This window comes from Bactrocera oleae, chromosome 6, assembly GCF_042242935.1.
Source record: "Bactrocera oleae isolate idBacOlea1 chromosome 6, idBacOlea1, whole genome shotgun sequence".
Classification (NCBI taxonomy): domain Eukaryota; kingdom Metazoa; phylum Arthropoda; class Insecta; order Diptera; family Tephritidae; genus Bactrocera; species Bactrocera oleae.
In genome coordinates this window covers 20,387,236-20,398,092 of record NC_091540.1, presented here as the reverse complement: position 1 = coordinate 20,398,092, position 10,857 = coordinate 20,387,236, and the positions used below count along the sequence as shown (strand labels likewise).

General features: G+C 37.1%; 1 protein-coding gene across 3 annotated transcripts; it reads left to right on the top strand.

Moving 5' to 3' along the window:
- Nucleotides 1–137: 137 nt before the first annotated feature.
- Nucleotides 138–4,611, top strand: Afg3l2 (AFG3 like matrix AAA peptidase subunit 2). Of its 3 annotated transcripts, none has more exons than XM_014232199.3 (5): nt 138–274; nt 636–1,315; nt 1,365–1,763; nt 1,828–2,368; nt 3,474–4,611. In XM_014232199.3, exons 2-5 carry the CDS (start codon nt 780–782, stop codon nt 4,401–4,403), a joined length of 2,406 nt encoding a protein of 801 aa, XP_014087674.1. In that variant the 5' UTR covers nt 138–274; nt 636–779; the 3' UTR covers nt 4,404–4,611. The 3 variants fall into 3 exon arrangements, with proteins under 3 accessions (XP_014087674.1, XP_014087675.1, XP_069967166.1); XM_014232200.3 differs by lacking the exon at nt 138–274 and adding an exon at nt 401–504; XM_070111065.1 differs by lacking the exon at nt 138–274 and having other exon boundaries at nt 527–1,315.
- Nucleotides 4,612–10,857: the final 6,246 nt, after the last annotated feature.

Below are 10,857 nucleotides of genomic sequence, written 5' to 3'. Positions count from 1 at the left end.
ACTAATTCATACATACCGTGAAACTCTTAAGTCCTTTGCTCAAGAAAGGGATAAACAATAACACGTACACAAAAGTTTGGATTAACTTGTCAACTGGGCTTTAAAAATCTCATGACAAATGTAACAGAAATCTCGAGTAGAGTTGGTTTATTAATCAGTGTTTTAATCGACATTAAACTTGGATATTTGATGATATTTAGACACGATAAGATACCTGCTAATAAAATATAAATAAACGTTTATAAAGGATGCAAAGATTGATTGATATAATAAGGTAATTTTTATTTATACCCTTTTATTTGCATATATTGATATCATACTTTTACATTATAATAAAATAATATATAAATGCTTCGTCATGATTATATATTCAAACAGTTTTTAAACACGCACTCGGTAATAGATTTTAAAAAGCAGCATTGTCATCTGTCACTGGTTTTTTTACATGGTTTTGGTATTGTTCGCCGACTTATTTCACCACCTCAAAATTAGTGACAAAATTTGGTAGTTTATTCCTTGAAAAATTGAATAGAAACTATTTAAAATAGACTATATTCTTTGTAAAATAAAGAAAAAAACACTACAAATTAATTATTTTTAAGTATCGGCAAGTTTTAATTTTCGAAATATTTTAGTTACAGAATAAAAGTGCGGCAAGGGCAAATACCGGACAGCAAACGGTTGGATAACCAAAAACGAAAACTACGAATATAAATTTAATTTATAAGGTGTAAATCAAAAGCGTAAAAAAAAGGATTGTATAATAACATTAGATAGAAATGGCGCACAGATTGATTCAATCGGCGAAAGCGATGGAACGGTGCCTTCGTAGAAGTTATGTTACCAACAATTTAAATTTGAGAGTTTCTAATCGAAATGTCATGGGAGCACCTGAATTTATTCAAACGCCAGTAATACAATTCTTGTTGGAACAAGTGCAATACTTTTGCAAAAAACCACCAAAAGGGTTTGAAAAATACTTTGAAGAAGGCAAGTCAGTGGACAAGAAAAGATCTGATAGTGAAACTTCTAAATCGAAAGAGAGTAAATCTTCAGTTGGTAAAGAAACTAGCTCCAGTACATCTTCAACAAATAAAAGTGATTGGAGTTTTGGTATGTTTACAAACAGTTCAAAAGGATCACAAGAAAATCGTGGAACTGGTGGAGGCGGTGGTCGGCCAATAGGAGAAGGTTCTGGAGGCGATCGGGAGAAATGGATACTTTTTGGAGGTTTAAGCGCGGTTGCATTGCTGGCGTCAATAGCATTTTTTGAAATGGGATATAAAGAAATTTCATGGAAGGAGTTTGTTAATAAGTATGTATTATTACTTTGTTTGATTATTTGCTTAATCAAATTTCTTCAGCTATCTAAATAAGGGTCTGGTGGAAAAATTGGAGGTGGTCAACAAGAAGTGGGTTCGCGTGCGTATACTTCCAGGAAATTCACAAGATGCTAGTGGTGTGCTTTGGTTTAACATCGGAAGTGTAGACTCTTTTGAACGAAATTTAGAATCTGCACAGACAGACCTTGGTATTGAACCACTCAATTACGTTCCTGTAATATACCGCACGGAAGTAGAAGCATCAGCTTTAACGGGTCTTTTGCCAACACTCCTTATAATCGGATTTTTGGTTTACATGATGCGACGCTCAGCTGATATGATGGGCGGTGGTCGTGGAAGAAAAGGCGGTGGATTATTCGGGGGCGTAATGCAGTCCACAGCGAAACTTATAAATTCAAACGAAATTGGCGTACGCTTTAAGTAAAAATAATATAAAAAAAAATTATGAAATGCATAGTACTTATAAAATATTGCACTTTTGCAGGGATGTTGCAGGTTGTGAGGAAGCAAAAATCGAAATTATGGAATTTGTGAACTTCTTAAAAAATCCGCAACAATATATTGACCTCGGCGCAAAAATACCAAAAGGTGCTATGCTTACAGGTCCACCTGGAACTGGAAAAACGTTGTTAGCAAAGGCAACCGCTGGTGAAGCGAATGTTCCTTTTTTAAGCGTATCCGGATCCGAGTTTCTGGAGATGTTTGTTGGTGTAGGTCCGTCACGTGTTCGAGATATGTTTACGATGGCTAGAAAACATGCTCCCTGTATTTTGTTTATTGACGAAATTGACGCGGTTGGACGAAAACGTGGTGGTAAATCTTTTGGTGGACATTCCGAACAAGAAAACACATTAAATCAATTGCTGGTTGAAATGGACGGTTTCAATACGACCACTAATGTTGTGGTGCTAGCTGCGACTAACCGTGTTGATATATTAGACAAAGCGCTGATGCGTCCAGGAAGATTCGATCGTCAGATATTTGTTCCAGCACCTGACATAAAAGGACGTGCCAACATTTTTAAGGTAACTATAACGACATTAAAGGAAATACTTCAACGTACAATATTATCTTTTAATTATACTAACGTTCTGTGTAATACTCATTCGTTCAGTGTTATTTAATTCTTATGAATTTCTGTTAGTGTTACTGTTATTGGTTTTGTTGTAGCGGTTATCCAATCCACGCTTGTGTGGTAAGGTTCTGGTTGATTGTCATAGAAGTCATCTCACGGTAGGTCCAGGAAACGTGCTGTTTCGACGGCGTCGGACCCTAGGGAGAAAGCTGTTAGATGAGTGGGGTTCGTTGGTGGTGAAAAAAAGTCGGAAGATTTCTCGATCGAAATAAATTCGGGTAGATGGTCTGATGCGAGTCGTCTATATGTTCCGCCAGCTCGATCCCCCTACGATTGTTTGACAGGCAGGAGTGCCAAACATTAACGCGCATCACGATGTTGTCTAGTACCATATGGTTTTCACCACGAAGTAGCGCATCTATGTTCGGGTGCTATCCTGTTGAGCAACATCTAACAAAGGGGATGTATATATTAAATATTTCGAGCTCGACATCGCCTGACCGGATAGCTATACCCTGACATTCAAGGGTAGGCTGATCAGATTGGTAGTCAGGCTGCCTGTCGAAGCTTCTTAGTCCTTTGTTGGCCACTCGACTAGAGTGGAGGCTCAGTGCGCGAACAATTTGCACGGCCATAGAGGTGATGTCGCATTAGTGCATTGGCAACATAACTTGTGGTCCACTCCCGATAAGGTAGAGTTTGGATAAAGCCTTTTGGCGCAAACGCAGCAGAAACATTTATAAGGGCTCGGGTTGGACATAATGCCAGCACGGGTCAGAAGGATGCGGAGCAACCCTGCTGCTAGAAGTTTTTCTAGTGAAGACAACCTTAACCTAAATAATAGCACTGGGCCGAATAAAGTTCGGCTGTCTTGGGAATCTGTCAATTCCAACCGTATGCTTACATATGTACTTGCTAAATTTTAAATGCAAACATCTACAATTGCAGTCTTCTTGAAACCAAGTTAGATATTAGCACTTGAATACATCATAATAGAGTTATTTTTTAATCTTTGAATTTATTTCACACAAATATATATATTTTTTAAATCTAAGGTACATCTGGGTCCTTTAAAGACTGATTTGGATAAGCAAGATCTTGCTCGTAAAATGGCAGCATTGACACCTGGCTTTACCGGCGCGGACATTGCGAATGTTTGCAATGAAGCTGCTCTTATAGCTGCACGTGATTCCTTGGATTCAATTATGATGAAAAATTTTGAACAAGCGATCGAGCGAGTGATAGCGGGTATGGAGAAAAAAACGAATGTATTAGCTCCAGAAGAAAAAAAAACAGTAGCACATCACGAAGCGGGCCACGCGGTTGCGGGTTGGTTCTTGGAGTACGCAGATCCACTGTTAAAAGTTTCAATTATACCACGAGGAAAAGGTCTTGGATATGCCCAGTATTTGCCTAAAGATCAGTACTTACTATCACAGGAACAACTTTTTGATAGAATGTGCATGACACTGGGTGGACGAGTTGCGGAGGAGTTATTCTTTAATCGTATTACAACTGGAGCACAGGATGACTTGAAAAAGATAACGGATAGTGCTTACGCCCAAATTGTTCGATTCGGCATGAACGAGAAGGTTGGTCAAGTTAGCTTCGACGCGGGCCAGCAGGGTGATGCTGTTTTCACTAAGCCCTATTCGGAAGAAACTGCGCAATTGATTGATAATGAAGTTCGTGTTCTTATTCATAAAGCTCATCAACGCACCACAGAATTGCTTACTAAACACAAAGAAGATGTCCGCCGAGTAGCTGAGCGCCTATTGAAGAATGAAATCTTGAGTCGCGATGATATGATTGAACTGCTGGGTCCACGGCCATTCAAAGAGAAGTCTACATATGAAGAATTCGTTGAAGGCACAGGTTCTTTCGAAGAAGACACATCATTACCAAAGGGTTTGCAAAATTGGAACAAGGAAAAAGAAGAGGAGAGTAAAGAAACACCACCGCCGAAACCTGTCCCAACGCCCTAAATATTCTGTAGATACGATATTTGCTGTTCGAGCGATTCTGAGTCATTATAAGCTTTAATGCTAGTTCTTTTTGTTTTCTTGTTAAGTTTTGCAATCTGTGTGCTGCATCGGAATATCAAGAGAGAAGTCAAATATGTAAAATAAAAATTGAAGCGATAATCTTCAATAAAAACATTGAAAAATAAAGTTTTTCATACATCCAATAAAACCTTCATTTTTATTTCATACTAGAAACCTCGCCCACGCCTTGCTGTGACTAACATTTAATTAAATTATATTATTTTATTTATCACGACGAATATAATACAAGTTTCCAAGTACACAATCACAAACTTCAACGATTACGATCAAAATACTATCACGAATCAATTGTAAAGTGATATGTGAGGCGTAATGTAAATCAGCACCCTGCCTTATCTATAACTTACCGGCGATAGATAGTAGTTATGTTGTTGTTGTTGTAACGACAGAATTCTGCCGAGTTGACAGTCCTTGGCAGGATAAAAATCCGGGTCCGTTCCGGTTACATAGACCCAACTGTCGTGGGAACGGGTAGATAGTAGCTATAGTGTATAATGGTGCAGGAGGAGGGCAGAAAAGGGCGCGTCACATGCCCTATATCTAATCATATTGTAATGTTTTATTCAACATTCATCGAATGTAATAGCAAAATCGACGGTGATTTTGCAATAAAGGCCTCCGTTAAGTCCTTCTGCAGGAATAAACTAATAACTGTGTAAATTTTCTCGTCTTTCCGTGCTGTGTTTCGGACGTTTTGCGAAAATACAATGAAATAGCGTTTCATGTTTATGCTCGTGCATCACCTAAAACTAATCGAGATAGATATAGGTTTGTATATATACCTATGTACATAGAGACCAGTTGAAATTCGGGTGACTGACTGTCTGTCCGTCCGTCTGTGCAAGCTGTAACTTGAGTAAACATTGTTATCTCAATGAAGTTTGCTACACGTGTACTTGCCAAAAAAGGGAGGCCGAGTTCGTCTATGGACGTAATCGGACCACTGCCCCGCCCACAAAACGCTATTAATGGAAAACTTATAAAATGTCATAATTTGTAAATTGGTGCAACAAATTATAATAACGTGGGTCACCTGTGGTTTAAAAATTAACAAGAAAATAGAGCGTGGCTCCGTCCTCTAATACTCGTAGGTTTAAGGTATACGTATATCTCACACCATTCAAGCTATGTATGTATTTATTTTGCACAGTACCAATCATTTCTACACCACTTGCGATAGCGTGAAAATAGGTGAAATCGGATGCTGACCGCGCCCACTTCCCATATAACGGTTTTATTAAAAACCACTTACAGTGCGATAAATCACTAACTAAATTTGTCATAGACATTAAATTTTACATCCAGGATGGCACAAGAGGACTTTAAAGGAGCGATAGGATTGTACGACGGGAGTGGCACCGCCCACATTGTGCGAAGTCACATACCTCTGGACCTACTCCACCGATTTTACCCGAATTTGGTACAGAGGACTACTTTGACATTCCCATATTACAGTGTGAAAATGATTGAAATCGGCCTGCAACCACGCCTACTTTCCATATAACACAACTTTAAATTCTATCTGATATTTTGACTTTCCTGAATACAAATCAAGCACCAATTATTATATCGGGATTAATATAGATACCAGAAATGTAGACCTCAGAGCTGACTTTCTACCGAAAATATTGGTCGATGTGTGAGATATGTTATTGAAATATGGAGAGAATCCTTTACTGATAATAATCTGTCTATTTGTCAAAAAAAAAATTGAATCAGGTTAATTTTTTTTTGGCCCACATATACATAGATAGAAAGATTTTCGAATTTCCGGTTGACTTTATATCCTACATATCGGCCAATATGTGAGCTATTTTAACTAAATTGTGTGAGCGTCTTTTTTCCTAACGGTGCATCTCTGTAGCTAAAATGGATAAAATCGAGTGAAAACTTGCCCTAGCGCCAATATAACTAATATCTCCTTGACTTTACTCCTTACATATTGTTGATGGTATGTGAGGTACCTTAATGAAACTCATAGAGCATCTGTTTCTGTTAATAATATGTAGTAATGTCAAAAATAGATCTCCCAGGATGATATTAATATAATTGTCGCATACGAGAAGTAAAAGTAAAAGAAGTTTTAAAACTAATTGAGTCCATGACTTAATAAAATACAAAGTTTGATCTTAATTCATTCACGATTTCGTCGAATAATGAATGTTAAATTCTTTCGCAATATTTTTTAACATGAAGTTTTGCTAACACCTGAAGAGTTGCAAGAGTATGAAATGTCCGATTACACCCGAACTTAGCCCTTCCTCATTTGTAATTTAATTTCTAAATCAACAAAGGTAAGATTTCTAAATCCTTAGAGTGGATGGTATCTTCCCAGCATATCCACATCGAAGGAGTCATTAGATCAGGGTAATAATGATCTCGTCCACAAAATTTAATGAAATTAGTCTAAACAATTGATCATCATCATCATCAATTTTTGATCAGTGTATATAATATTATTATTATTGGTCTCATCTCGTAAAAATACAATCTTTAAATACTAAATTGATTTCATAGTTTTATGAATATTCAAATTCGGGACTGTTTTAATATTAGCATCAGACAATACAATTCGCATGTGAAACCTCTTGGCTTGAATTGCATAAACATTCATTGACCCTTTTTTGAAGATAATTTGAAGGATTACGCAATACCTTTTTTGAAATTTGAACTTTGTTGGCGCTCTTTTTGAAGGGTTAATTCTAACCGATTTTCTGAATTAAAGATTTATAGCTTTCCACAACTTAACCTAAGAGATATCCGCAATTGCTTTGGCCGGATCGAATCACAGATTATATCCATATAGGGACCTTCAAACTTGTATTTATAAATAAAGCAGCGGAGCTTAATATTTAAAATTAAATTTTCACTTGTGCTGTAGTATTTAGCTCGAACATGAACCTTTCTTACATGAGCTCTTCCAATGTGTCCCTAACTGCCCTATCCAAGGCATATTATCTAAAGAAGTAATAAAATAAATTTAAGAGTCCGCAACTTAATGATCTAGAAGTTTCTAAAACAGCTATTCCTACGCCCTGAGCTCGGGATCGAAGTATCTTCTCTGCTTTAACATAAGTATGTAACGGGTGTTTTTTTTCGAGGTATAGAACTTTAAGTTGGCATTACTGTTCAAGATGGCGACCGATTTAACAGCTGTCAAGGCTGTGGTTCTAACAATACGGCGCAACATGTCACACAGCTCGTGCCACAATCGATTTATTGAAAGACACGTTTGATGACCGCCAATCGGATGACAACATTCGCTGTGTTATTGCCGATATACGGCCACAAATGTTGGAAAAAGTCATCGAAAATTGGAAGTCCAGATTGGACTATATCCGAGCTAGCCGTGGCGGTCATATGCTAGAAATCATATTTCACAAGTAATGCCACAAGATTATCTTTCGGATAAATCAAATTCATGTCAATCGAATAATCCATCGTTGTTTTATTGCGATTTAAAGTTCTATACCTCTAAAAAAACACCCTTTATATATATATTATATATACAGCAAATCGTTCAGCTTTCGTTGATCACATTTTATAACAATATACTATTAACGGCAAAATTATAAAGTGCCATAACTAAGCACTAAATTAAGATACAAAACTGTAATTTGGTACAACGAATCACATAAGGTAAGGTCATTTGTAGTTTGGAAAATTTAAAAATTGGGCGTGGCCCCGGTTCGGTGTATAACATTATCCTGACATTCCCATATTACGGTATATTATTGAAATTCGAAGTAACGTTTTTTCTGATAACAGTGTACCCTTGTACCAAAGATGAAAAAAACCGGGTGAATATTTATCCTAGTCTTCATATACCAAATCTGAAGATTTTCGAACTTACGATTGATTAACAGGTGTCATTGTGCTCAAAATGGATAAAATCGGGTAAATACGGGAAGTATCCCATATGCCTAATTGTAAATTGTGTAATATTGACCCGATTTTATCCATTAGAAGCACACACTGTTATTACATTTATATTCTATTTTAATTTCTTTAAGATATTTCACATACGGTATAAAGTGAGCCGGAATTTCGAAAATTTTATTTGTTATATTGACCTGACATGACATGTGGTTATATATCTAAAGTTATTATATCTCACAGATTGGCCGATATTTTCGGTAAAAAGTCAGAAATAGGCACTGAGGTTGACATAATTGTTCGGTATCTGGGTGCTGGAACAGTTGCGATCGATTATGAGCAATTTTAGACTTAAGATAGCGTATCATAAAGCATATTTGTGCATAGAACTTTGCAATAAATATCCAATATATTTCATATGGAAAGAAGTCCTGGTTGTGGTCTGATTTCACCAGTAATATAGAAATGTTGGGATAATGTTAAGAATTTGGTTGTATTTGGTCAAAGAGGTTTTGGGATATGTGATTTTGCCTAAAGGTGGGTGGCGCCACGCCTAATGTGCAATTTAGATACCGGCCTTTTTTAGTAACTTGAGTGTAAGATTTAATGTCTTTGACGCGTTTATTTAGTGAGGTAGCGCACTTTTAGTAGTTATAGTAAGTATAGTAGTAACTGTTAAATGGGGAGTGAACGTGGTTTGTATCCGATTTAATCCATTATCGCATTGTTGGAGGAAATACTAAAATCTAAACTAAATTTTGTAGATATGTATATTACTCCTATTAAGGGATGGGGTCACTTTATAAGTGTTCGTTTAATGGCATTTTGTGGCCGTGGAAATCTTCCGATTACGCCCATTTGCAATACTTGGGTGCCAAGGAACATGTGTACCAAGTTTCATTACGATATCTCAATTTTTCTAAATTTAACGCTTGCACGGACGGGCAGACAGTCACTTGGAATTGACACGACATTCGATTATTTATATATACATGGATAACTTCATATCTATCACAATTAGTTTTAGGTTTAATACTAACACTTTCCCAGGGTTTGCTTTTTTTTAATTAAACATTTTTGGATTTAGTATTAGATATTTAACTGATGTTGTGAATAAAAATTAGATATTTAACAGTTATAGAAGCATTTTTTAATTTTTATGAAGAAAGATGAGGGTTGCAAGTAATGCATTAAAAAAAAATAAAATTGAATTAACCATAAATTCAAACTTTTTTACTTTGTAATTCCAAATACGGATTAAAAAGTAACAAAAAAACATTTTTTAATCCCAAATATCGGATTGAAAAATAAAAAGCAAACATTTTAATCCCAAGCATATAATTAAGAATTAAAAACGAAATTGTTTAGAATTAACATTTTTTCGCGTCTGCGTTCAACTATTTTAATCTAGAGCTTGCACAGAGCCATCATCTTCTCTACTCTAGTACTCTAGAGCAGTGGTCGACAAACTTACACATTTAAATTAAAAATAAAAATTTTCAATATATCTAATATTTAATCCGAAATGTAAAACACTTCTATAACATACTGTGCGCCACATTGACGTTAAGTATACCTCTTATAAAATAAACACGACGTATGAATCGAGTCGATTTAAAAACAGCCGCAATTATGAACAGCTGACGCTCGCTCTTAAAAGCTTCTCTCTCTTTGTTCGATAGCAAAAAACTCACTTTTGCTCTTAGCTCTCAGTTTCTCTGAGATTTGGATGCAGCTGCAACGATGTCTGCAGTACTGTCTTATCAGTGATAGTTGGGTAAACAATAACACAACAAACAACAACACAAATTGTTTGAAATAAAGTTCGACGGTGTGTTTCATCCAGATGAGCTTATGTACTTGCGTGATTATATACATGTGTATGCATGTGAGAATGCAAGTCTGCAGATGTAAATAATGTAAGTTCTGTCCACTGTGCTCTGCTTCCGCCGCTGTGTTATCAGCTGTTTTGCAGGGCACTCGTTTGCGCTCCAATGTCACTGCTGTCGATGCAGCGGGAGTATCTCAACTCTGCTAACCGCTCGCCGGTAGCTAATGGTTGCAGCAAAGCAGCGGCAGAAGTAGAGGCAGAGATGAACGACGGGCGGCAGTGTCTGTGTGATGGGGATGATTGGCGGTATGATGGTGGTAACGGTCGGGCGCATGTGGGTGCTGCACTCGACGACATCATTGCTGAAGTTTGCTCGCGCGCAGCTTTATTCTCGCAATTGCAGTTGTCATTACATGCATGCATGCATATATTTTTTGTTTTGTCGTTGGAACTATTACTAGTTAGCGTTTGTGTTGCCGGCTACAGCTCTGGCGACTGTCATGATGTTCGACTTTTGGCGCTTAGGTTACGTCGCTGCTGCCTTACGTTGCTACGCGAATATCTGCATGTGTGTGTGCGATTGTTGGTAGGTCGCTGGCGTGTTAGCTAATTGCTGTTGTTGTTCCCAGTGTTTTTGTTGCTCACACTGACGCTCAAACAGCAGCG

What these genes read in the sequence shown, in the direction of transcription:
- Afg3l2 (XM_014232199.3), top strand. Translation starts at nt 780, where the DNA reads ATGGCGCACAGATTGATTCAATCGGCGAAAGCGATGGAACGGTGCCTT. An exon ending in GAAATTGGCGTACGCTTTAA is followed by an intron (nt 1,764 to 1,827) that starts GTAAAAATAATA and finishes GCACTTTTGCAG; the next exon opens with GGATGTTGCAGGTTGTGAGG. An exon ending in GACGTGCCAACATTTTTAAG is followed by an intron (nt 2,369 to 3,473) that starts GTAACTATAACG and finishes TTTAAATCTAAG; the next exon opens with GTACATCTGGGTCCTTTAAA.